At 37.3% G+C, this 27,582-nt stretch overlaps 2 protein-coding genes across 5 annotated transcripts; both read left to right on the top strand.

Moving 5' to 3' along the window:
• Window positions 1–454: 454 nt before the first annotated feature.
• map2k4a (mitogen-activated protein kinase kinase 4a) lies at window positions 455–13,500 on the top strand. 4 transcript variants are annotated; one of them, XM_063903822.1, is made up of 13 exons: window positions 455–917; window positions 1,781–1,816; window positions 2,780–2,812; window positions 5,464–5,566; window positions 5,677–5,851; window positions 6,843–6,962; window positions 7,107–7,226; window positions 7,308–7,359; window positions 7,435–7,562; window positions 10,981–11,058; window positions 11,504–11,652; window positions 12,100–12,145; window positions 12,783–13,500. In XM_063903822.1, the coding sequence occupies exons 1-13, from the start codon at window positions 767–769 to the stop codon at window positions 12,894–12,896; spliced, it is 1,305 nt and encodes a 434-aa protein (XP_063759892.1). In that variant the 5' UTR covers window positions 455–766; the 3' UTR covers window positions 12,897–13,500. The 4 variants fall into 4 exon arrangements, with proteins under 4 accessions (XP_063759892.1, XP_063759894.1, XP_063759893.1 ...); XM_063903824.1 differs by lacking the exon at window positions 2,780–2,812 and having other exon boundaries at window positions 5,476–5,566; XM_063903823.1 differs by lacking the exon at window positions 2,780–2,812 and having other exon boundaries at window positions 456–917.
• Window positions 13,501–14,282: 782 nt separating this feature from the next.
• LOC134877995 (excitatory amino acid transporter 3-like) lies at window positions 14,283–27,275 on the top strand. The gene is made up of 13 exons (XM_063903733.1): window positions 14,283–14,397; window positions 16,341–16,481; window positions 17,310–17,402; window positions 17,887–17,995; window positions 19,012–19,054; window positions 19,140–19,202; window positions 19,288–19,475; window positions 21,199–21,336; window positions 21,986–22,108; window positions 22,543–22,737; window positions 25,408–25,542; window positions 26,141–26,257; window positions 26,896–27,275. The coding sequence occupies exons 1-13, from the start codon at window positions 14,283–14,285 to the stop codon at window positions 26,978–26,980; spliced, it is 1,545 nt and encodes a 514-aa protein (XP_063759803.1). The 3' UTR covers window positions 26,981–27,275.
• Window positions 27,276–27,582: the final 307 nt, after the last annotated feature.

The raw sequence follows: 27,582 nt of genomic DNA, 5'->3' as shown, positions 1-27,582 counted from the left end.
CTTAGCATCTGTCCCACATATACAGGTACAAATAACAATACCAGCAGCTAAATTAGTAAATAAATCAATATACATAATTAGATAATGCTTCTGTTATTGTTCCCAGAGCCACTTTAGAAGACAACTACTAAATGGCATTTATGTTGTCAGGCTATGCCAAAATATTGAATTCTAGTGAAGTGCTAAACATAACTTAAAACTACTCCTCTAATTCTCATGTTTGTGTAATTGTATTTGTATTAACTTATTTTTACTTATTTATCTCACTCTTATTGCTATTCAATCAACACCAGTCGTTGTATTGTAACTTACATATTTTCATCATTTGTTGTGTTTTTATTTAATTCCCATAAAATATGCCTCTTAGGTTTACTTTGAAGCAACCTAACGTAACATCCGGCTGCGTCTCATCTGACTCTCGTTAGCTTGTTTGTAGCTCCGGGACGCTCTGTGGGTGTTGACATGTCAGTGTCACTTGGTCAGCTGATTGCGGGTCTTAAAGCTTCTTGGCTAGTACTGCTAGCCAGCTTAGTTAGCTTAGCCTAGCTGGATGTTTGATTTTGGTAACGTTCCGGATTTGTAGAATTCAACGTAGCACGGAACTTTAAAAATATCGGAATAATTTAACGTATTTTAAACTATTCTACAGTCGCTACCGGATCGTTTTGCGGCCTACAGTTGCGGTTAGTGAGGGAGTAATTGTTGTGGTAGGGAGGGAAGGGTGAAGTTGTTCTCCGTGTATCTGCATTGCAGCCCGGTGCTGCTGATGGAATTCAAACACACAACAATGGCGACTCCCAGTCCTAACAACTCAACAACACCTAGCAGCCACAACAGCAGCAATAACGCAGGATCTGCAGCACACCACCATCTCCAGTCCCAGCCGCAGCACTTTACTACAATGAGCAGCATGCAGGGTAAGTAGGCAATGCTAACATAAACGGTGCTTGTAGCTGGGATGGCTTACATTTTGCTGCAGTGAAGGTTAATGTTAGCAGCTAGCCGTGGGAGGCTCAGGCTACTCCCAGCACTGAACACATATTCCCGAGGGAACGGACCTGTATTTTCCCCCAAGAGAAACATGTCAATTGTCATCAACCAGAAAATAATAATATACTTTTCCTTACAATGTTCATTTTATGTCATTGTAACCATTTTACTGTTATCTCCTGTCTGGGGAAAATATTGCCTTTAAAAAATAATCTCAATTATTAATCGTAAATATAACTACATATGGCATGAATCCCAATTGTAACATCTTTGTTTTTGTAATATTACACACCGTAAGGATCCACTATTATGCACATATACAATCCGTGTATTATCATGTATTTAGATTGCACTTCCCTTGACAGTGATGACGTCTGTTATTTTAAAAACCGGCTTCATGCGTCTTTCTCACAAAAAAATGGATTGCACTTCTTTAGGAATGAGGGTTATGTAATAATAATGTATGCCGAATATATTAAAATAACTTAAGCATTGAGAAATAATGTCTTTTCATGTTCAATTGTCTGTAGGCGTTTGGCAATATCCACAATCATATTAAATTAATTGTAACATTAAATGGGTTTCATACATTCTTTAAATCCTGGTAATACACTAGTAGTTACATGTGTGCTCAGTGATGAATGAAGCTGCTCTGTCCTTTTTCAGTGTCTGTCAATATAAATATGTAAGGCAATATATTCTATCCAATCACAGTTATCCAAAAGCCTATTACAATGCTGTAAATTAATGCTGTATTTTTGTGCAAACAATGTCTCATTTTAACTTTCAGAGTCCAACACCTGCTGGAGATGTCAGAGTGAAACAGGTAGCTACACATTTTATTGACTTAGAATAGTACAATAACCATTTTAATAATACATTTAAAAAAGGTCATATTAAATAAATGATGACAAGTTCTGTAAATGTATAAAAATGATAACTGTTGATATGATTTTCATGGGTTATCAAGGTTTTACTTAGAAATTAATTTCTGAATGATGATCTTTACATATTGTTTGTATAGTTAGCAGTTTGGTAGATTTATTTTCTTGATAGACTCTCACCTTGTGGTATAATTAATCAATACAAAGAGTCATAATTCTCTTGATTTTTATACTCGTTCCCCTTCTTTATAAAGAAGGCAGTGCTACTCTAATTATTCCTAACATTAATGAAAATCCAGGCTTTATATAATTAGATTTAATAATCATAACTTTATGGGTTTCTGATGTGTATTTATGTACTTTGATGCATATTTCCCTGACCATATTTCACCTTTTACCTTACTGCTGCTAACTTATGATCCCTAACTCCTGACATGATGCTGAATGATGGTGAGATGTCCCTGAGAAAATGTTTATTAAACGTTCTATTATTTTTCATGGTGGTAATTCATTCTCACTCGTAGTTCCCTTTTTATATTTTGTTTCATTCTGCCTACTTCATTTTCTGTTACATTGACTTGACACATAATTGCTTGTCTTTGTGTCATAAATGTGCATGCTAATGCATTACCTTCCCTATGATGCATTCAACCTGTGATAGATGTCTTTGACATGTCGGGAAGGCAAGGCCAATTTCTGTGATTATTTAATGACCCTGGAACTGGAACCTGGTTTGTTGCGTCAACAAATTGGACGCCATTTTATATTTTACAGGAGCAGGGGATTTAAGCAAAGGGAGGTAACATTAAGTCTTACTAACAAACAGCCTTCTTGAAGAGGATTAAGAAGCTGGCTAACTCAAGGTGAAATATGAAAACAAATAAAAGCTGTCTTCTCACCTCTAGGGTTTCAGATAAACCTGTCTGGAGCTCCCCCAAGTAAGCCAAACCTCTTTTGCTTCAGCACCAACAGTTCTCATCCCTTTGTTTCCGCCTGACAGTCTGGTATGGGGGAGTCTGTCCTGCTGTTCTCCACTAATCCCAGTCAAGACTTCTGATGGCTTCAAGTAGGCTTGTGCCGGTAGCTTCTAGCTCAGATCACACGATATGATAAAGCTGCAGCTTTTCAGACACCTGCACTTACTGTGTGGAATTGTATTAGTTTTAAAAATAGATTTAATGAATCACTGCCTTTTTTAAAATTTCCTACTGCAGAATTACGGAGGCATTTTGGTTTTTTGAAGTGGGGTTTTATTATCGACAGTAGAAAAGCCTTTTACAGAAACATACAGGAGTAGCAGCAGGAAGCTAAAACAAATTTTAGACACCTTTAATTCTAAAAGAAATTGGTCTAAGTGTAATTACATTTAGCTAATTTCTTCATTATCTAAACTCTCTACAAAGCTACCAGACTCCACTGGCAAAAACAGTCATTTTAGCTCTTAGGAACACAGAAGTTGCCGGTCAACCACGCCTTGTTTGATTAGTTTGTGTTATTTTGTGACATTGATGAATTCAAAATCACTTTTTAAAACAGCAAACTCACACAATTACAAAACAGTAGACCAGTAACTTCCCTTTCCGACAAAGTAAAACTACTGTTATTATTAATGAGTGTTGGTCTTTCAGAAAGCCTAGATAACGGCTTCAGGTCCCGTTAGAAAGGTCTGTCTGACGGCTAGGTGAAGCAGTAAAAATATTGTTAATATATATTTAATATACATTTCTAAGCTTCCTGCTGTTACCCCTGATTGTTCCTCCAAACTGCATTTGATGTAGGTAAACACTGACTCTTTAACTTTAAAAAATCCAAACTGACCCTATAATGCGCTACCTTAAATGTGCAGTTCTGTTCCTACTTATTAAACCACTTACAGGTAAGTTTATTTGTTCTCATCGGCACAAGCCTAAAACTCAGAGCTTCCATTGATATGTTAAGATCCTCTGTCCTTCCTCAGTGTGATTCAACAGTCCTCCAAACTAAACAATGTTTGTATTAATTACATTCCTATTAAAACACTGTAATGGAAGCTCTACCTCACTAGTTTTCAGAGTGCAACTAACAAGCAGAAGTAGTGCCTGTAGTGTTGTCACTTCAACCGGTTTGTGTTTTTTTTTATTGGCATGGGTGCACCTCAGCATAGCGCCTTGCTTGTTGAGACAAGGTACTCACACTCCACAGTTGTCATTTCAAGCAATGTTTTGCATTCAAAGCCGACGGGAGTTCAAGCACACGCATTCTTGTGGTATTTGGGTGGAGCGAGCTGTCCTACGATTCGGAGGTGAAATCAAAGCAGTTGGCCTTGAGAAGCATGTCATGTGTATATTAGTACATTATTTTCCCCTTTTATTTTATGTTTGGGTTTGTGTGTGTGTGTGCACTGAATGTAGGTGTTTGTGTGGGTTTTTTGCTGCATGCTGTGGTTTTCTTTTGTTCAATATAAGATTTAAATATATATCTGTAAGAAATTGGTGAAGTTAGTTTTTGAGCTTTAGATCAGCAGATTAGCTTATTCTGCTGATGAATATATTTAATAATAAATACATTCAACTTTCATATTCATCATCAGACGATACACTGTAGGTTTTTAAACAGTTCTCATTTGGTTTTCCTGACAATTTGCATATTTGATTGCAAATACATCTATATATAAAATGTAATGCTATATAGTATAGGCTACTCTTATTATAAGCACTATCCAGGCCAGTTATAATTGAAGTGTTAGCCTTAATTTCTATATCTGATTATTGGATAATAGCCAAAATATAAACATAATTTCATCTTATCATTAAAGGATGCAACAATACAGCTTTTTCAGTCTGCGTATATATATATGGGATTTTGGTATCTCAACAGCCATTTTTTTGTAAAAATGCTGAGTTAAGGGCAGGAAATGTTAGATGTCACTCTCCATTTTTAATAGTTAATAAATCCCATAAAAACACCAAAGCTACCAACACTTTAAATCAAGCAAACAGGAGGAAATTGTAAATGTGTGGGGACTATTTTCAGCAGTGGATTAATCCACATTTGCTATAGAGAGTATAAGAGGCATTTGTTCTATTGAGTCAAAATAAACTAGTGTGTGTGTGTGTGTGTTCATGAAGGAACATGCTCCTCATTGTGGCTCATTGGTGTGTTCTTAATTGTTTTTTGAACAATGGAGCTCTATGGCACATAGGAGGAAGATAAATCAGGCTTGTATACACACACTGTTTCTAAGGAGATGCATTCTGTGATGGTTGTGGTCTTTTCATGGGATTTTTTAACAATGAGGAAAATAACAAAAGTCACCAGTTATCCAGAGGTGAGTATATTCTTGGAAACAAGAAACATTTGTAACGCATTAAGTAAAACCTCCCTATATGGTGATGCAATAGTTCTTGTCTCATTTTATAGAAAGCATGACCTCCATTCATTCGAGTACATTTGGATACATTTTTCCTCACTCCATCTGTTATCACATTATATAGTTTATGTTGTCACTCACTTTTAATTTTTATCTCTCATGTGGGATAAGGTTGCCTCAGTGTTCACTGCTTTATCTCAGATCGGATTACATTACTGTTTTGTTTTATTCCCCGCTCAGGTAAACGCAAAGCTTTGAAGCTGAACTTTGCCAACCCCCCGATCAAACCAACCACCAGATTCACACTGAACACGGCCGGGCCGCCCTTCCAGAACCCGCACATGTGAGTGCCCCTTCGTCTGATGTCATGTTACCCTTAAATAAAGCCAGGAATGCTACGTTCAAATGCTTGAGTGGGTCTCTACCTTCACACACACTCCTGTTTTCTGGCAGAGAGAGGCTGAGAACACACAGTATCGAGTCCTCAGGAAAGTTGAAGATCTCCCCGGAGCAGCACTGGGACTTCACGGCCGAGGATCTCAAAGATCTGGGCGAGATCGGACGAGGGGCGTACGGCTCCGTAAACAAGATGGTGCACAAGCCCAGCAACCAGATCATGGCGGTCAAGGTGATTCATCTATTGATATTCTAAAAGAAATCATTAAAAAAACAAGGTTTTATAATTAAAAGCACATCCATTATGTTCCTGTAGGAAGGACATACGTTTGGAACTTTCTTTGTTTATACATCAACAGACTGTTTTACTTCTACATGAGAAACATTTTAATGCATTCAAGCTCTATCAAGTAAAAAAAGGGGAAAGTTTAATGTTTTTTTGGGCAATAAACCTTGAATAAATTCAGTTGTTTTAAGGACATTTTTATCATAAAATTGATATCCCAAGAAAGGGAGTTATGACTTTTTAGATTCCTAACAAAAGCTGAAAATACTATAGTTGGTGGGGTGGTGGTTCACTGAACATCCCAGGTGGTTTGCTTATTAAAACACTGGATTCAGAAGGCCGTTTAACCTTTTATTTGTCAATCTGGTAGTTAGTGGATGGTACAACATGGGTGTCATTGGATGTAGATGATTTCTCTCTAAATAAAAGAATATTGGCAACATATTACAGACCTTACAATATCCACAAAAACAAATAAGGTAACTGCAGGAGTAAGCTGCTCACAGATCAAATGTAGCAGGTAAATCTAACAGATGGACAAACGATCTGTTAACTTTGCATGTCATCAAGTGATTAAAGTACAAACAATTGAGAACTCCATGTGCGACTCACAGAGGTTCCTTTGTTCTGCAGTCTCTGGGAGGGAGAGACAGGCCTGAAGGGCAGCGTATTATAAGCTTTGGTAGGGGCGTGGTCTACACCTGATTGACACTAGTGATTCAGGTAGAGAGGAGACTTGGGAGTTTTACCAAAAGGACTATATGTTGAGAGGATTTTTACAGTGATATTGACTCGTTTATGCAGATTCATGGAATATCACTGGTACTGATATTGAAAATTAACTTTCCGATATGGTGTCAGACCTAATCTATGTGAAGATTGTCACTACATGTTTTTTGTTTATTTATTACTCTGTGCATGGTGTTTTTCTCCACAGAGAATTCGATCCACAGTTGATGAGAAGGAGCAGAAGCAGCTGCTGATGGATCTGGACGTGGTCATGAGGAGTAGTGACTGTCCTTACATCGTGCAGTTTTACGGTGCACTGTTCAGAGAGGTACATACAACTTTCGACATTATTCTTTTCATTATATCAACCTTTGTCTTACTACCTTTGTATGTTTGTTGTGCGTTCATATTTTGTATATGGGTGTTCTAAATTTAACTCCTCAAACTCATGACTATCTTTCTTGTGTTTCAGGGTGACTGTTGGATTTGTATGGAACTTATGGCTACCTCGTTAGACAAATTTTACAAATTTGTATATTGCTCATTAGACGACGTGATTCCGGAGGAAATATTAGGAAAAATAACATTAGCTGTAAGTTGTTCTGTGTACTTTTCAAAAATAAAAATGCCTAATGTTTGATTCCTGCTGCTTAAGCTTTCCTCTGTTTTGCAGACTGTGAAGGCACTTAACCACTTAAAAGAAAACTTGAAAATAATACACAGAGGTATGACCATACATAATCTCTTATTTGGAGAACATCAGGTGTCTTTTTTAACCATTTGTCTCCTCCCTCCCTCAGACATTAAGCCGTCAAACATCCTCCTGGACAGGAATGGCAACATCAAGCTGTGTGACTTCGGCATCAGCGGCCAGCTGGTGGACTCCATCGCCAAAACCAGAGATGCAGGCTGCAGGCCCTACATGGCTGTAAGTAAATCTCTCCTTTTGGTAAAGGTTAGCTGATGCTACACACTAAAAGGGGTCTTGTTATGCTCAGGTCAGGTTCATATTTGTGTTTTGTGCCTCTAGTGTCCCATTTTTCTCAAACTGCCTGTGCTAAAGCACCTCTTTTCACCCTCTGTCTGATACTAGAGCCCAGTCTGCTCTGATTGGTTAGCTGGCTGGCTCTGTTGTGATCGGTTCAACGCTTAGATATGTCCTGTCCCGTAGCCTATCACATACAATGTGTTGGAGTGCCAGCCAATAGGAGCGTGAGTGTTATGTATTGATATCACGTTGTTACGGAAGTAAACAAAGTAATCCAATGGAGTCATTTTTGGCAGGGGGGTGGTTTGTGGGAGAGAAACTCCCTCTGGCGCGATCCTTTGGATTTCAGCCTTTACAATAGCTACACAGCGCTTTCTGCTTCCATACTGATTTCTGCCACACTACAACTGGTTTCTGAGACAACAGCACGACCAGCTTGAATTTTTTTATTTTTTTACGCTGAATCATTGGAAAAGTGTCTGCCAAACATTGTGCAGCGTACTCACAATTCTTTGCTAGTTGACCAGCAAAATCTGAAGAAAAAACAAGCTCACTCAAGTACTAACACCCACACACACACACACACCCACACACACACACACACACACACACACACACACACACACACACACACACACACACACACACACACACACACACACACACACACACACACACACCATTGTTGTCATCTGAGTGCAATGGTGCATTGATCTGTTCAGAATTAATGAGCTTTTTAGTCTTATACCACTCTCACTGCCACACCCCCTTTTTGTCAAGTGGCAGGAAGACTGACACACACCTCCGCAACCAAACATTTGACCTGCATGCCAGGATTCAGCCGCTTAGGGCGAAACATTTGGACAACAAAGGTGGGGAAATATCTTTGAACCCGCCCACAAACAGAGCCACAGACTGATAGAGAGCAGCAGGTCGCAGCTAAAGACTGAGTTTAAGATCTATTAGTTTCATAGATTTATAGTCAATAGTGTATACTTGGTCTATGGGTTAAGAAAGTAAGAATCTCTCATGGATGTTCCGACTGCAGCTCTATTCTGTATGTAAATCACACGATTCAGTAAAATAAGATGGTGCTAAGATTATGCTAAAATATACTTTCCCCAACTATATTCAAGTTCCCTATGAAAAGCCAACCTTCAATTTTGAAAATCCCATAGATTCCCATTAATTCCCATGGAAAGTTTCCATCTTTGAAAATTTCCAGAATTTTGCAACCCTAGCTATAAATCATGAAAGGTGTCTTACTCAGTGTAGCAGATATAGTCTGCTGTGTGTGAATAAGACACATCCTGATGAATCAGTATAGCCTTGACTGACAAGTCAATAACTGGTGGTGACTGACTAATATTTCTGTGTAAATACACAAATACACACGGCATTATTGAAGAGCTGTGGCGGTTTAAAGAGGTGATCTCAGCGTGACATCATCACCGGAGGTTATTTTCTGTCGGGGGTTTACATCCCGCAGCAGTTTCCATTCTAAGTTTGGTGAGGCTGTATCAGGAGCCCCCCCTCACGCACGCACGCACGCTGCCCTGTGTAAGGTTCAGGAACTCAGACTGCAGGAATCTGTGCTGCAGTTTCTTGTTTCCAGCTGGCACAGCCTCCAGGTGATGATCACTGCGGTGCTGCGGATTCAGTGACGTAGGCAAACCGACCTGAGGACAACTGTGGAGACTTATTGTGTTCGGATGTGTGGCTACGACAGAGTTTAGACAACAGCCCTACCTCAACAATAATTGGAGTTGGATGCAGGAGGAATTCAGATTTGGATGGTTTAGTTGAAATTTCAGTGTATTTTTCAAAAGCTGTTGTTTTGAAAAAATGTTTTGATCTTATTTAACAAGACATTTAAAGGTATCTCCCTAAACTTTGAAGAAACTAGGACATTTTAGCAGATTAGTTGATAAGAAAATAATCATTAGTTGCAGCCCATGGTTAATTATTTTCCCCACTAGTATATTTGTAAAGATTAATTTGCTGAAGTGGTGCAGACTAAACATTGGCAGATGTGAGCGTGTCTCTGCAGTGTTCAGCTGCTGCTCCATCACTGCTGCAGCACACACTGTCCCGCTCTGCGCGCTGACATCAGCATCTAAATCAGGCCCGCTGTAAGTGGGCCAGCAAGGGGCTTCTTCCTCCCTGCACCGCAGCAGCAGCAGACTTTCTGCAGCCTTCCACACCACTTTCTTTCAGTGATGAAGGGGAGGGCGGGCTGTGGATGACGGGAGGGATGCTGTAGGGCACGCAGAGCCTGAGGGGCAGGACTGAGGGAACATGCTCCTCACGTGTGCGCTGATGGCATGTGCTGCAGGTGAAAACACGCCGAGGTGGCGAGCTGTCTCCGGGGGAGTTTTTGGAGCGGTGGATTTGTTTTGACCCAGTTTAAGCAGAAACACCTGTTTCTTTCTGATTATGTAGTCTGGAACCAAAGGATTGACTATTAAAATGAAACATTTCCTCATTAGAATTGTTTAAAACAACCTCACCACCTATGTTATATATGTTGATGAGAACTGCACCTAAAATATCCTAAATGTTTCAACATTTACATGATTTTTAAAGCTTTTCTTTACTACATGAAGGATTTTTGTCATCAGACTTTTGCATTTTAAGAAATTAGAGAAACAAGCTGAGCAGATTTCACAGAAACACTTGGTTGGTTGGGCTTGAAACTGCTTCATTCAGGGTTTTTACTGCTTTACTCCCTGAGTTTGTTTCTCTGTATAACATATCCACATGGGCTTTGAAATGCAACACTTTTCACATCATAAAACCACTAATCTTATTTACAACATATTATATCTCATGACATGTGATGAGGCGGTTTTATACTTCCCTTTGTCGTTTTGTTTTTATAATGATCAGATGTGAAAGTTTCTGTTGATGCTGAGAAAATATTTGAGGCTTTAAATTGAGGACACAGTGACATCTGGTGGTTTGCTAAACGCTCAGCAGCACCTCACATAACCCGAGTTACCTAATATACATTATGTGCTGTAAAAAAGCCTTCTGCATTTATCTACAATACTAGAGTTTATTAGTCTTGCAGTAACATTATTGTGCAGGGTGCTACAGTAGGATATTACTACATGTGTTGGACAAAAAGCCTACATATAGAATAGCCATTATTTGTTGATATTGCACATGTTTATTGAAAAGTAGTAGCAATCATGATGGTGCATTCACACATACAAACCAGTTGTAAAGAATAAAGTGGAATACAAAATGAAGTTGCAAAAAGGTCAAACTGAAGTAAAGTTTCAACATTTTTACATGGGGATTTAGGCCTAAACATGTAGGTTAAAGTGTCTCTTGTTTCCTGTTTGGTTTTCAGCCCGAGCGAATAGACCCCAGTGCGTCCAGGCAGGGCTACGACGTCCGCTCAGACGTCTGGAGTTTGGGAATCACACTGGTGAGTCTTTACTTCCCACAGTAAAATAAATATAAGATAGAAAAATAATGATAATATCTTTAAGCTCTACCATCTTGGATACCCATAGCTCCTTAAAAATTATTTTGGGGGGTGGAATGTAATAATAGTTGTACATTGTTGTAACCATGCTTCGATTTTATTCTGTTAGATTATATTCAAATAACATATTTTGGTAACATATTTCTGCATGTATGGAAGAGCGTTTACATATTGGAAGGAAGAAGGGGCTCTTATTGCGAAAAAAGACAGGAAGTGTTTCTGTTGTGGTACAATTAACGGAGTTGTAGAATAACTTCAGAAGTTGTCTTGTTGTCGAGAAGCAATAATAAATATTTCACACCTCAGTTGTAGTTTTATAACCCACGTTTTCTTTGGTTTTATTATATCGATGTATGTCATGTGTACTGGATATGTTGTGTTTCAGTATGAGCTGGCCACAGGCAGGTTCCCCTACCCGAAGTGGAACAGTGTGTTTGACCAGCTGACCCAGGTGGTGAGGGGAGACCCACCACAGCTCTGCAACTCTGAGGAGAGGCGCTTTTCTCCCAAATTCATCTCCTTTGTCAACGTGTGGTGAGGAAACACTGCTGGGAATGCATTTTGGACAAATCTGAATTGGGCTATCCCAAAGAATATAAAGCTTTGAGGCTTTTTTTATAACTTTGATAAATCAGAAACAGCATAATAACATTTAAAGAACCACATGTGTATTCATGTGACCAGGTACAATCATCAAGGAGAGTTTATTTTTACAGGAGCTTTTTTTGGGTGATAAAGTCATAACATATGATTACAGACATTGAAAGCTTCATTTGAAAACCTCATTAGCATTTCAAAATGTTGAAAAAAATCCATTGTCCTCAAATGTGTTACAGTTGTAAAAATTGAAAGAGTCTTTTTAATTTAAAGGTGTTTTAATGTCAGGGTATTGAACCTGTTTTGACTCTAGCTGTACCTGCTGACAAATGGCTGAACTGCATCCTCTTAATTTTAACACTTTTTCTATTTTTCATCCTCTAGCCTTACAAAGGACGAGTCAAAAAGGCCAAAGTACAAAGAGCTGCTGGTAAGTTCTGTACACATACATGAAATTCTAGATAAAGGTTTAGAAATGTAATTATATTGACTTAAATCCAGGTTTTTATTTGTACATAGTCTTAGAAAATGTTGAATAAACTTCACTTGAAGGTTAGAAATATGGTTTAATTCACACCCTGACTGAAATTCTTGGATGTTTACTAATTGTGGGGTTTAATTCACACAATCACTCATGTAAACCAAAACTATTTTAATATATATATTTGTTATCTTTTGGCAGCTCAGCAGTAATAAAACATCATTATTGAATCACACAATCAAAGTCAATATGAATATCTTGTAAGAAAAAAAAAGCAACAGTATATTTTATGCTGTAAGTATAAAGGAGTGCTTGCAAATACATACATTTTAAGAATTTATATTTGACTATTAAAAAAACAAATACATGATTAAATGAAATGAAAAATTGAAAATATTGTAAATTATTAAACAGATTATAAATTACGCTTAATCAATTCATTTAAAGACTTTAAGAATCTGGACATTTTTTGTTTAGTAACCTTGAAAGGGCTTGGCAAACTTTACAAGCCCGGGCATCTATTCTGTTTTATTTTGTAAGAGGTTGTATGAATCTATAACTCCTCTTTTTTCTCTGTCTGTCGCAGAAAGATCCGTTCATCCAGATGTACGAGGAGCGCTCGGTGGACGTGGCGAGTTACGTGTGCAGGCTCATGGATCAGATGCCGGCGTCTCCTAGCTCACCTATGTATATGGACTGATGGCACGACGAGACACAAACACATCACTAAATATACACCAGTCTGCAACAATAGATTTAAAAAAAAAAGAAGAAAACAAAACAAATCCTTGTGTAAATTTGCTTGGTCCCCTTATTGCAGTGTTAAAAGAGAATTGTAAAGCCTAAAAAAAAAAACACACCATTTGCAATAACAGTGGTGTTATGTCTGTATAATATATCAACACTTCTGTTTCTCTCTTGTTCACAAATACACGGTCATGTAAGTATGATAGCAGCTGAATCAATCAATCATATAAATGAGGACACATCTCAGTGGTTAGTATAAGAAAATAATAATAATAATAATAATAATAATAATGTGGAACTTGTATTTATATTTGATTTGGAGATTCTTCAACATACTGGAATCATGCTCTTTTGTGAATTGTCCCACCTCTTCCATGTACGTAACTGAAAGCATTGTGTTTGGTATGTTAATGGAACTTTGCTTCTCTGGGTATAAAGCAGTTTAAAACGTGTTGGTGGGCAGAATCATGTTAGACCTGCAGTCCGTGCTGAGGGGCTGCTGCCCTCGCTGTACAGTGGACTATATGCTGATATATGAATAAAGACGGAGAGAGGAAGTGTGTGTTCTGTCTCTTTTTTGCCCCCACTCATTGAACATAAATAATAAAGGCTTGATATATTTTGGCTTAACTTACAGCAATGTATTATGGCAGTGATTTGATGTTTAACTTGATACTTTTATGACGTATCAGTTCCCATGAATACTTTCACATTTTTAACTGGAAAGGAAGGGTATAAAAAATTGTTATGTGAAAAATAACTTAAGCTGCAAGTAAAGTAACATAAAATGGAAACTTTCAAGAAATAATAGTAAAAAAAAAAGTCTTTATTTGCTGTTTTTTTTTTTAATGGCATCTCATGTTTTTATTTTAAAAACGTATAATTATGTGCTTTTTGGTTATCAGCTCTGCTGATACATATTCTAAATGGGTTAAAGTCATCCCTTGATTATATTTAGAAAAAACGGAATGATAATGTACTTTTTGATGTCAGTTTACTTCATAAATTGTTAGCCTGGAATGATTCATATTATTAATTGTTTGCCAAATTATGTTTTAATTCTTCTTAATTACACATAATGGCAACAAACAGAAAATATAAACAAATATGGAAAGAACTAGGAAAATGCAAACGGGATAAATAAATAATATTGAAAACAAAAACATTTCATAATGTCGAAATCAAGGATTTAGAACGCGTTATATTGCTATGGTTACTTCATTCAAACGTGATTTTTGAAGCATAACGCTGGAACACGTATCCTGATGAATACTGACACACAATATCTCATTAAAATTAAGCTTTTTGTTGGTTTAACTTTCAGTCAAAGTGTGTGAAGATGGAGGAAGTCCCCAAGCAGATTGAGAACAGCGGCAGCAGCACCTGCAGGAACTTCTTCCGCTACATCAAGGAGCGCTTCTTCCTGTTCTCCAGCCTGATCAGTGTCGCCTTGGGTGAGTTTAACTCTGGCCGGACAGCTCAGTGCAACTTTGAAAAGTATTCAACTCATTTTTTAAAACTAGCTTACACACTGAAGCTGCAACTTGTTTAATACTAATTTTAACTCGTTGCTAGGTTCGGTTGCTTGTTGTCTTATCGTTGATTTGATGGGTATTTTATTTATGTTGCTTTGTTGCTGCTGATGTTTGAGATACAGCGCAGTTAGTACTCAACACTGAGTCAGCCTGCTTGTACTTTACTTGAGTAGCTATTTCAATTTGTTCTACTTTTGCTCTACTACATTTTGTTGGCAAACTTGTGCCTTTTACTCCACAACATTTATTTAACAGATTGTGTTAAATACAAACCAACTGTATTATATTTCATTATCTAGATTAAGTAAGCCAGTATTATATACAATCATTCAAATTCACGTCACGTTTTCCAAGTGCAACATTGAAGTTATGAACATTATAATACTCATTTAAAATATCTGGTGACATTCTGCATAACGAACTTTTACTGGTGGTATATAAAGTGTATGCATGATACTTGTGCACTTTGACGTACAATTATGATTGCAGGGCTTTTACTCGTTACTGAATATTTTCACGCTGTAGTATTTCTACTGTTAATTAAGTAATTAAACCGACTACTTCCTCCATCCCTGCTCATTTTTAGCTAACAAAGCTACATATTTGCTGTCTGCCTTGTGCGATATAAATAGAGTTTGATTAAATGACAGGTGTTGCCTTAGCAAACATTAAAACAATTATTTAAACAAAAACAAAACCTACAATTCGAAGTCAGCGACTGCATGTTGCATGTTTTGCTTTAGCAACTTGAACATAAAACTAGCATCCAACGAAAAAGTCATTGTGTAAAACAAAACAAAAATAGTCCATCCTTTTCTTAAGCTTGACCACTGTTAAAACTGTTGAATTATCATTATATCTGGTGATTTAATTTACTTATATCCTGTTATATTTGTTCAATATCTCTTTGTAAATCACTGTTTTGGTTGTAAATGTGCCTTTATGAATGTATTTGACAGGACTAGAACAGTTCTCGTGTTAATAGAGAACATAAAACGCCTCATTCAGTTGCCGGAGCAACGAATCTGACTTCTCCTGGTGAGACAACCCCCTCTAGCGGACAATTTGCATCATTGCGTTATATATTTTTATTTATTTATAAACTTTAATGTACGCCCTTTTTATTATTGAAAAACAATTAAACATAGATAAATCGAGAGGTTATATAAATAAACGTTTATTTGTAGTATCCTTTGTAAAGTTGTAAATATGTATTAAACCATAATTATTGTTTGTTTAATTCTGTGTTGGGAGACAATTAATAATACAGTTTGATTAATTGACAGATCCGTTTTTTAAGAGAATCTGAAATAGCAAACTAAATAACAAACAATAGGTTAGAAAAAATGTAATAAATAACAATAATAATAATAATTAAAAAATGTAAACGGAAAACAAAACAATACAGTACACAGGGATTGTTTTCTGTTTGAGGAAAGAATGAACCCCAAGAAAACGGCTACCACATCCAATGAAGGCACTACCCACTCCCGACTCAGGGAGGTAGTGAGGACCTGTAATTGGAATGATTACACTTTAGATCCTTTTTCGTCGTACACAATCAAACAAAGGAGTGTCATCTCTGGAATATGTATTATTGCCTATTTTCCACATTTCCTCGAATGGATTTTCCTGAAACCCCATTGAAAAAGAGATTATTTCTATAACAAATATTTAATGGATTGTATCATATCAGTTCACAAGAGATAGGGGGTCAGGTTTGAGCCATTTTTCTAGTTTCTTTGAAGCTACAGTCAGAATTCCAAATGTGTTTTGTTTGGAAGTTTGTGTGAAATGAATTGAAGATTTGAAACCTTTCATGTTGGTTTTCATGTGTTTGGTATTGTGTTACTTTCCCACAGGGATTATATTTGGCTTGTTATTGAAGTTTTACGTGGAACTGACAGAAACGGACAAACTGCGCATCGCCTTTCCAGGAGACGTCCTCATGAGGATGCTGCAGATGGTTGCGGTTCCTCTCATAGTGACCAGCGTCATTACAGGTGAGCCCTTGAAACCTTTGTAATCTTTTGTTTGACACTCCTCTTCATTTTTTTTGCACATATCTAGCACAAGGCTATACCTCTTTTTACCCTCCTGTCGTGTTCAGATCAGATCTGAATGTTTTACTACTTTCATCGATCATACATATTGTGTTTTACATTTAATTGCTTCAAGGTCTTGTTTTTTTTCTTATGCTGCTGCAACCAAAACATTTCCCAAATGGGATCAATAAAGTACAACTTATCTTATCTTATGTTATTATGATAAGATACGACATGTATTTGAACGTATAAAATTGCTGATCGCCACTTTCAATGATTATTTTGTAGTTAAGTCAACTTTGTATCTATGGTTTTCCTGATCACCGCCATAGGAAAGGACTGGGTAACCCTAGATTCATCCATCAGATAGTACACACATACACATGCAACAACCATGTTAATTTAGGAAAATATCTTCAGTATCTATTCTTTGTATATTCACTGCAGTAAATCATGTAAATCAGTAGTCTGAGATAGGAAATAGGTGGTAGATAACATTTGGTGATGAGTAATGTTTTTTGTGTTAATTTATGAGCAGTTAAAACTGACCAGGAACACCAACACACAACAGCAGGGTTGAAAAGGCATAGCTCTTCTCTCTGAACTACTGCCCTTTCCCCCCGTATTTTATTGTACTTTTTTATAGCTGTATTTCTTTTAAATGTTTAAATATTTAAAAGTATATTTTAAAAAATAATTGTATTTATTTTTAAACTAAATACTAATGCATATACCATTATACACCACAGCAAATCCCTTGTAATGACTTGGCAATAAACCCAACAGGAGTGTCTGGTCTGAGTGTTAACATCTCCAGGAAAATTGCTATGCGTGCGGCTATGTACTTTGTAGGGACGACACTCATTTCTGTGATTATAGGTAAGAGATTATAACATTAAATTACATTTTGTGCACATTTGTGTAGACAGTGACATAAATATTGAACAGATATAACTGGAAATTTAAATCCTGAAGTCCGTTTTTCCTGTATTTATGTGATTGTTATTTATTTATTCATGTTTATTGATAAGCACAAGATAGTTAGTCAGCCATTTTTGGGGGGTTAACATTTGTATTAAAATAATTACAAATGAGACTTCTTTTTAGACTAAAAAAGGACAAATTAATCAATACGTGTGTTTGGTTAATTATTCAGTTTCTACTACTTTTTATGGTATTATTACTAGACAATGCTTTGTTCCATTATTATTGTCGTAATTAACGAGGTTGGCAGTGGCAGATCTGGCAAAACAAAACAAAAAATGTACAAGTTGACTAATTGTTTATTTATACTATGTCAATCTAGTTGTGATTTAAACCCGTTTTAAATATTACTATGCCTAACTTTGAATTTTTTCTGCAGGGTTAGTCTTGGTGCTGTCGGTCCGGCCCGGAGCCGCCTACACTGTAGAAAAGGAGGAGACTGAAGATGAAAACTTCTCCACCATCGATGCCTTGCTGGACCTTGTGAGGTGAGAATAAAAGGGACATTATATCTGACGTTCTAGTATTTAAAAGCAGATTGATGTTTTTATGCAGAAATTTCATCATGGTATGGAAATATGTTTGACTATTCTGTGTTTTGTCCCTTAAATGGGCGATTAGATATCACGATAAGTTAAAAAATAAGTCATTAATTGATATTTTCTACATTACACCGATTATATACCGTTATTACACCCAACTTATACATTAATACAACCCTATTTCAGCCCTATTACATTGTAATTGTACCCATACTACTCCATTATTACTACCATTTTACACCATTTTCACACCCTTATTACAACAGCATTGCACCCACAATATTACACTGTAGTTACACGGTTACTACACCCATTTAACGCATCCTGATAAATGACTCTTTACTCAAGGATACAGAAACCATTTAAGGGTTAAATGTTAATTGATTAAAGAAAAGTCAGCAGGATGTAGTGTGCAATGCATTTAAAGTTACATTTACACATTTTCTTTTCAACCAAAACACCTTTTATCCACCTGCTTACATGCCCCGCCCCCAAAGATAAAAGGATAATATTGTAGAAGAATAACTCTCACGGTTTTCTTTAATTTTAAGGGGTTCTGAGAAAGCTTTGAAACAAACAGACAGTTGGTATTTCTCACCATTTTATTCATTCTATAAATCAAACCAAATGACATTTTTATTTGAAGTTTGAGTTGTTATTTAAGATATCTGAACACACGCTTCTATATATATAGAGCTGAACAGCCTGAAAACAGCCAAAGAGCTCATAGCTCATAACAAAACAATGTCCAAGCCTCAGGAAGAAGAAAACACTGATTTCTTTATTGAGAAAATAGAAAAAAGAAGGAACATAGGAAGTACATAAAAAGTACTATACAAAACAAGAAGAAAATCAGTCATCATTGACACCATAGGGAGTCCCAGACAATACATTTATGAGCTGGTAACTAGAGTGTTTACAAACAGGAATATGCACAAAAATAATAACTGTTTTATTTATAGAAACCTGTTGCCAAAGAGTCTCATCCAGGCTTGCTACGAGCAGGTCTGTTTTTCTTTTCTTTCAGATATAATACGCCATCTGTTTTTTTGCTTTCCATGAAGTGTAACATTTTCTTTTCTTTTCTTAGTACAAGACTAAGAAGCTGGAGTTTGAAACTTTCATAATGGAGCCAAACTCTACAGTGCAAAAGGTACATTGTTTCCCTTAACACTGTTAAGATTACTTCGGCTGATGCACACAGTTGCCTTTGCTGTTTTACCACTTTCTTGTTTCAGAACATAACTGAGGTTCAGCTGGTGGGTCACTTTGTGGAAGGAGTGAACACGCTGGGCCTGATTATGTGCTCATTCTTCCTCGGAGTGACCCTGAACAAGATGGGGCGGAGAGGAACAGTCTTAGTGGAGATCTTCACCATTCTCAAGCAACCACCAAATACATTGTCAACATGGTCTTGTGGTAAAGTGTAACACACTCCCTAACTAACCCTAACCCTAGAAGCAAAGATTCACATCACTTTAGTTGCGCACAATTGACTGCGGCAACTTTTTCCGGCTAAGCTACCAATGTAACTGCTCAGTCCACACTCACAATATTTTCATACAGACAAAAAATAAATCAGTAAATGAATTTTGACATGCCTTTTTTATTAAGTTATATTTGCATTACTTTTGAGTTACTTTCACCAAAGTAACTGCAAAAGTTTGGCTTTAAATACTAAAATGTAGTTTAATGCAGCTGATTATACATCAAGTGAAGGTATAGCCTAACAACTGTGTAGGCCCTTAAGGCTGCTCACAACCTAAACTAGGCTCAGTGAATCTCATGGCGCAATCCAATATGTATCAATCACCGTCAGAATCACAAAAGCCACGACAGCAAATGCTTTATTTTGGCAAATGTCTATCTATCTGTCATGCTGACCATTAAGAATATAGCTAGGTATTTTACTCATACTTCGTTTAACTGGGCTGAATAATATGTGATACCGGTAACATTATGTCGCTGTTTGTTATTAATAACATGTTAGTGGAGCCTCTGCACGGCCCTGTGACCTGCTGTATATGAACTAGTCTCTATGGCAACGTTAGCTCACCTTGTCATTGGTGTGTTAACGGGGATTTGGCTGACAAGCTTTCTAAAAGCTGGCGATTCCACAAACTCTGCCACGAACTCTGCCACGAGTCTCTTAATTTATTGGGTTTTCAAGCAGATAGCTCTCCAGCCATCTTAACCAACAGTAAATAGGCTTACTATTCTACCCGCACCATTGTTTCTCTGGTGTCGGAATGTCTTGCGATGTTGGGGAATTCTTAAAAAACAAAACACCACTTAATTAACTTTAGTAATGCGTTATATTACTGCGTTACAGCAAAAAGTAATACATTATTGTAACTTTGTTACTTTTGTTACGTGTTACACATAACACTGGTCTTGACTTGATTTACTCGACTTATTGATTTACTTGACAAATTACTCCAAATGAAAAAATTGAACTCTCGCTAATGAAGTGTTGGTATGTCATTCCTTCATTTTGCATCGCCCGGGGTGAATTCCTGTCTCTCTGCGTATTTGTGAATGTACCTTAACCCTAACCCTAAACCCTAAACCTGGCTTAATATTTTTTTGTATAACACACTTTGAGAAATGATATGAAAATGAGGCATTATCTTAAATATGCGCTAATTTGCATAGATTGCCAGAACAGAAATCTGAATTTTGGATAAAGCCATGTTCAGTCAAATATTTTACTTGAGGACAACACACATTATTACACACTAAATCAGAAAAAACAGCTGTGAAATAAATATACAAATTAAGATATGAATGAAAGTGGAAAGGTTGGTTTATGATAGTGCTTCTGAAGTAGAGATGTTTGGCTTGGTGAATAAGAAAAACCAATCATTTTGAGAAAGTGGCATTTAAAGTTATGCATTATAGAATTCCTACATTTCGCAAGACACTACGATTTTTACAGATGCTAATAGACAAAGTTAGTAAAATACCTAAATGTGTATTCTGTGTGGTTTTTCTTTTATGTCATCTAAAAGAAGATGTGTTATGAAAAAAAACAACTAAATCTCCAATGATTTTCTTACTTCTTCCCAAATAAAATAAACAAGACCAATTTCTTTTTCAGTAATATTGTGATCAATCAACTCTCCCAAATGTTCTCCAATGTATTGAAGTATCCGCTCCTTTATTTGTATCTCCTCCAGGTACCTGCCATTTGGAGTGCTGTTTATGATTACAAGCCATGTTATCGAGGTTCATGACTGGGAGACCACCTACATGCTGGGAAAGTTCATGGCTATTGTTCTTATTGGGTATATATTGTTTTTTTTCTATCAATCTTTGTAGTCAGTGAACACATGACATAGAATAAACAGTGGCAGTGTAAATAATGAGTGAAAAGGCACAGGCAGAAGGATTATCTTTGCCTATTCTCCATTCTCATCAATTTAAGCTACCGCACTGAATAAAAAATGCAAAACTAATATGTGTTTCTCGCAAAATAGGCAATCTGCAAAATAATGTAGAAGACTAAATTACAACATAGTCAGTCTTTATTTTTTTTAGCAAACAATTACTATTTAAATAGAGTGTCTTTAACCATGATTACATGTGTGGCCATGGATTTAAGACTGCACTTACATGTTATTATCATGTGTATTTTATTACAATGATATACATTTTAGTGTTTCATTATCATTTTATATTAGATCTTCAACCTGTTATTATAAACATTATAATAATATTGTTAATATTGTTGTCTCATATTTTATTGGATGATATGTTTTTTTTAGCATCTTATTATCTCATGCGTTTCACTAACATGATATCAATGTTATTAGCATGTGAGTTTTCTACAAACAATATCAATCTTTCCTTTTTCAAATGGCAGTTATCGTCAATACCTGTACATGGTGACACTCTGCTGTTTTGGTTCATTGTGCTTAAACTTGTGTGATCCAGCCTCTTCATCCACGCCCTTATAGTCCTGCCGACGGTGTACTTCCTGGCTGTGAGGCGGAACCCGTTTCTGGTCTTCATCGGGGTTTCTCCCGCCTTACTGACCGCCCTGCTCGTCTCCTCCAGGTAACGGGACATTCATTCCTCTGTGTTCCTCACCAGTCATTATTTTTACATTTATTTTCAAAGCTGCAAAAGAGGATTTGTACTTCTATGCAGTGGTGGAAGTAAAATCTTAAAATACTGCATTACCATCAATAGTCCTAAAATCGAAATGTTACTTAAGTAAAAGCACAAAACTACTATTTACAAAAGTAGTTTAAAGTTTCAAAAGTAAAACTTACTATGCAGAAAAGGTCCTTCCACAATGTTAAGTTATTATTTAATATTCTGTCAGTGTCAAATAAAAGTTAAATATTTCCTTCTAATAATAAATGAAGTAGTATAAAGTAGTATAAAATGGGAATACTCAAGTCCAAGAATCTCAAAGATGTACTTGTATTAAAGTAAATGTACTTTCCACCCCTAATGGCCTGAAAAGTATGTGTTGTGTCTCCCAGCTCCGCCACGCTGCCGCTCACTCTGCGATGCTGCGTGGAGAGAATGAAAATGGACCGCAGGATCGCGCGCTTCATGCTGCCCATCGGGACCAACGTGAACATGGACGGAACTGCCCTTTATGAGGTGATCGCGGCCGTTTTCATCGCCCAGCTGAACAAGATCTCTCTGGACTTGAGCCAGATTCTCACCATTGCGTAGGTGGCAGTTGTTGAATCTCTCTGTAGTTTCAGTCTTTTTTAAACTTTACAGAACAGTGTCTGCAGAAATATTCCACTCATCCACAGTCCTCCACATACTTTTAGATTGATGTATATTACATTTATACTCTATAGTTGACTTACTCCTGCATTTTACGTGCTCCATCATGTTACTTTATTTCCTTTTAAGTCTCCATTGCCAGCACCAAAACCCACTACTACTCAAGTCTAATCACTGCCAATAAAGGAAACTCCAAGTCACTGTTCTCCCTACTGAACAATATCACCAAACCCCAGGACTATCTCCCCCCTCACTTGTACACAACCTCCTTCTGCAACTCCATTATGTCCTTTTTCATGGCAAAAATCAAGAACATCCACGAGCACCTTGGATCAATCCCTCACCTCAGCATCTCAGCAGACTTTCACTCATCCACACACTCATTCTCCTCCTTCCAGCTCCCCACTCTCTCAGAAATCACAGAACTCATGCGGAAATCCAAGCCATCCACCTGTCAACTGGACCCCCTCCCCACACAACTTGTTAAAGTCTGCCTCCCCTCTCTGGTCCCCCTCATTTCTGCCATCATCCACTCCTCTCTCACCACTGGAACTGTCCCTACATCCTTCAAGACTGCTGCAATCACCCCAATTCTGAAAAAACCTGGCGCCGACCCCTCCGACTACAACAACTTACGTCCTATCTCAAATCTACCCTTCATCTCCAAAATCCTGGAAAAAACAGTTGCCTCCCAACTCCATGCTCACCAATCCCACAATAACCTGTATGAACAGTTCCAGTCTGGTTTCCGCCCACTCCATAGCACTGAAACAGCGCTCATGAAAATCAACAATGACCTCCTAATGGCAGCTGACTCTGGACTCCTCACCATCCTCATCCTCCTTAACCTGAGTGCAGCCTTTGACACCATCTGTCACACCACCCTCCTCAACAAGCTATCTTCCATTGGCATCACCCACACTCCATTAGACTGGTTCTCATCTTACCTGTCTGGCCGCACTCAGTTCGTTCAACTCAAATCCTTTAAATCCATCCCCTCCGCCGTCACTTCAGGTGTGCCCCAGGGCTCTGTCCTGTGGCCCCTCCTCTTCATCATCTACCTCCTTCCCCTCGGCAATATCCTCCGCAAATTCAACATTCAATTCCACTGCTATGCTGATGACACCCAGCTCTACCTCACCACTAAACCCTCGTCCACTCTCCCGCCCACCTCCCTCACCGATTGCATCTCTGAAATAAAAACCTGGTTCACTCAAAACCTCCTTAAGCTAAACAGTAACAAAACCGAGGTTCTCCTCATCGGCACCAAATCCACTCTATCCAAAACCGACAGCTTTTCCCTCACTATCGACAACTCTTCTGTTTCACCCTCCCCCCAGGTTAAGATTCTGGGGGTCATCCTTGACAGCACACTATCCTTTCAATCCCACATCAATAACATCACCCGGTCTGCCTACTTCCACCTACGAAACATCAATCGCCTCCGCCCCTCCCTTACCCCCCCACTGCCGCCATCCTTGTCCACAGCCTCGTCACCTCCCGTCTGGATTACTGCAACTCTCTCCTCTTCGGCCTCCCTCAAAAAACTCTCCATAAACTTCAATTGGTCCAGAATTCAGCTGCCCGCATCATAACTTGGACCCCCTCCATCCACCACATCACTCCTGTCCTCCAACAGCTCCACTGGCTCCCGGTTCAGTTCCGTATTCAATTCAAAGTCCTCCTGTTAACATTCAAAGCCATCCACAACCTCGCCCCCCCATATCTGTCCGACCTCCTCCATGTTCCCACTCATTCCCGCTCCCTCAGATCTTCTTCCTCCATACACCTGTCCGTTCCATCCGCCCGTCTCATCACCATGGGGAGCAGAGCATTCAGCCACTCTGCTCCCCGTCTCTGGAACTCATTACCACCCCAACTCAGAAACATGGATTCATTCCCCAATTTCAAAACACAGCTCAAAACACATCTGTTCAAAACTGCTTATTCCACTTGATGCCAATTCCTCCGTCACCGTGTATTTCTTTTTTAAATTTGCAGTGTTGATTCCTTTTATTGTCTTTGTGTTTGTATCATGTACGGTGTCCTTGAGTGCCGAGAAAGGCGCCTTCAAATAAAATGTATTATTATTATTATTAATTATACTGTGTGCTGAGCCTGGGTCATAAAGTTTCAAATCAAAGTTTATTTATATATCCCAATATCACAAAACATGTTTGTCTCACTGGGCTTTACAGATTAACAAACATAGATGACAGTGTAAAATATACAGTAATTAAAATGACAAGAAAATTATAAAATACATGATAGAACATCCTTGAAACCTTGAAACCTTGAGAACATGAAATACAAATAAAATAGATACAAATAAAACAAGATAAAATACAACAAGAAGACAGTAAAAATATAATAAAATATCATAACATGTAGGACTCAGGAGGACAAACAAAGGGTATCTGAAAGCAGCCGATAGGCTTTATTAAAAATAGGAAAGTCTTCAACACAGTCTTAACATTTTGGACACTGTCTCCCAATAAAAACAGGAAATTGGTAACAGAGAAAGGGGTAAGATTCAAAAACACTGTAATCTTTGTGCATATGTCAATAAAGCCTTTAAACCTCTGTTGTGTGTGTTTGCCCTGCAGAGTGATGGCCGCAGTGTCCAGCCTCGGAGCGGCAGGGATACCCGCCACAGGAGCAGTGACCACCCTCTTCGTACTGTCCGCTGTTGGCCTGCCGGTGAAGGAAGCCTCCATGCTGGTGGTGGTGGAATGGCTGCTGTAGGTTTAACATAAAACATACTATATTCTCCAACGGGCTGCACTACACATCATCACAATACACACACACATTGGTGTATTTGGGGTATATTAAATGTGTTGCTACTTTGTACTTTTACTCCACTACATTTATTGTTTTACCTATAGTTACTTTGCAAATTTTGATTCATGATTTGAATTATATTCAACCCTTAAATCAGACTTTAGTTCGCCTAGAGTAAATTCAGCAGCTACCCTGCTGTATACAAAGTGATTAAAACTAGCTGCACCTTTACCAGCTCTGAGAACACTTTAATGATCAATAATTATAATCAAAACCTTAATATATATATTGTTCAGAAATCTGCATAATGAGTACTTTTTGGGTACTTTATCATTTGATTGCAGGACTTTTACTTGTAGCAACGTATTCCTACACTCTGGCACTTCTACTTTTACTCAAGTACAAGTTCTGACTACCTCCCCCCACCTCTGGTTATATTTAAAGTCCAAAATTGATTACTACAGCTGTATTTTTCTGCTTCTAAAAGACATACTTGTATAAGATATTATCATACACGTCTGCTTTCAACGGTTTACTGTGATTCATGTCTTTCAGAGACCGCTGCAACACTGTCGTCAATGTTTTGGGAGACTGCATCGGCTTGGCAATGATTAACCACCTGTCTGCTAAGGATCTTGCAGAAATGGAGGACTCGGACTTGGAGAGTGGGAGGTGATACTTTACATACTATGTGTTTTTGCAGTTTCCTTTTAGGTGACAAATATGTTCTTTATTAGTGAGTACTTAAAAAAGCATTGTGTTTTCACACGATGGAGCTTAATACTCACCTTTTTTTAAATATACAACTTAAATCTGTGAAAAAAAAGAAGAAGTACTAAGCACTTCTAAAGATACAATAAAAAGCAAATAATAAAGACAATATGTGTAAAAACATGAATTAAATGTGTGTAATCCCACATCATTTAAGGACATAACAATAAAAATAGCTATAAATAAAAAAGAAACATCACAGGAATATTACAAACAAAGTTTTAAGACATAAATGAATAAAAATGTAAAAACATTTTTGAAAAAAACACAGAGCTTTAAAAAAGCACAAGGTATAAATGTAACTATGAGTTAAAAAAAGGACGAAATAAAACACTAAGTAGCTGGCCCTTGATTGCTGCTCTGGATATTTAAGATTAAATGATCAAACAATGTCAGTCCTTCATTAAATGAATAAATATCAAATAAATATTAAAATAAATACTATATATACATGGCAGCAGCTAAAGACTGCACAACATAAACTCTGGAGTGTGTTTGTATCAAAGCATTAATGGCTGTGTTGTGTTTCATCTGAACAGTACGACTTACAATGAGGCTGAAGCGCCCGACGAGGAAAACCAGAGCCCCGCAGTGTCCCAGTACACCCTGCCGGAAGCAGTATAACTCCAATAGTTCAGCCCCAGGAGCAGGGATGATCCAGCGATAAAAAGTTGGGATATCTCTTTGACATTTTGATAATTTTAGTGATAAATTGTATTATTTGTTGTAGCACTTATTTTGTATTTTGAAGAAGAATTAGCTGTAGAATTTTTTGTCAAAGTAATGTCTTTAAGAGCTTTACAATTTAGTAAAATGTAGTAGATTTTGTTTTTGAATTTAAATGAATGTTTGCGTAGATATTGATTTGATGTTATAGATGATCAAATTAATGTATTTGCATTTAACAAAAGTACCAATACTATTACCACTACTAATATTAACGTTCTAATAAATCCTTTACTACCAATGTGGTATTTGATGTAATAGTATTTTTTTTTATTGAATTGATGTAACATGTGGTTAGTTATTTGATATGTATTGAGCATGTTGTGATTGATGTTTATTCATATAAGATATGCAAATAAAATGAATTTGACATGAATTTGAAGTATTTTTATCCATTTAAATGTTATTGAATACGCAAACAAACTAATTTAAATATATTTTAAAAAATGTATTAGGGCCATTTTTAATAATTCCTGCTAATGTAAGAAAACATTGCTATT

Source organism: Eleginops maclovinus, chromosome 16 (genome assembly GCF_036324505.1).
Source record: "Eleginops maclovinus isolate JMC-PN-2008 ecotype Puerto Natales chromosome 16, JC_Emac_rtc_rv5, whole genome shotgun sequence".
Classification (NCBI taxonomy): domain Eukaryota; kingdom Metazoa; phylum Chordata; class Actinopteri; order Perciformes; family Eleginopidae; genus Eleginops; species Eleginops maclovinus.
The sequence above is the reverse complement of the archived record's forward strand: the minus strand, read 5'-3'. Positions and strand labels throughout refer to the sequence as shown.

Bases quoted from the DNA above. Each gene is read 5' to 3' on its own strand.
- map2k4a (XM_063903822.1), top strand. From the start codon at position 767: ATGGAATTCAAACACACAACAATGGCGACTCCCAGTCCTAACAACTCA. The intron at 6,963-7,106 runs GTACATACAACT...CTTGTGTTTCAG, and splicing joins ACGGTGCACTGTTCAGAGAG to GGTGACTGTTGGATTTGTAT. The intron at 12,146-12,782 runs GTAAGTTCTGTA...TGTCTGTCGCAG, and splicing joins CAAAGTACAAAGAGCTGCTG to AAAGATCCGTTCATCCAGAT.
- LOC134877995 (XM_063903733.1), top strand. From the start codon at position 14,283: ATGGAGGAAGTCCCCAAGCAGATTGAGAACAGCGGCAGCAGCACCTGC. The intron at 19,055-19,139 runs GTCTGTTTTTCT...TTCTTTTCTTAG, and splicing joins TCCAGGCTTGCTACGAGCAG to TACAAGACTAAGAAGCTGGA. The intron at 22,109-22,542 runs GTAACGGGACAT...TGTGTCTCCCAG, and splicing joins GCCCTGCTCGTCTCCTCCAG to CTCCGCCACGCTGCCGCTCA.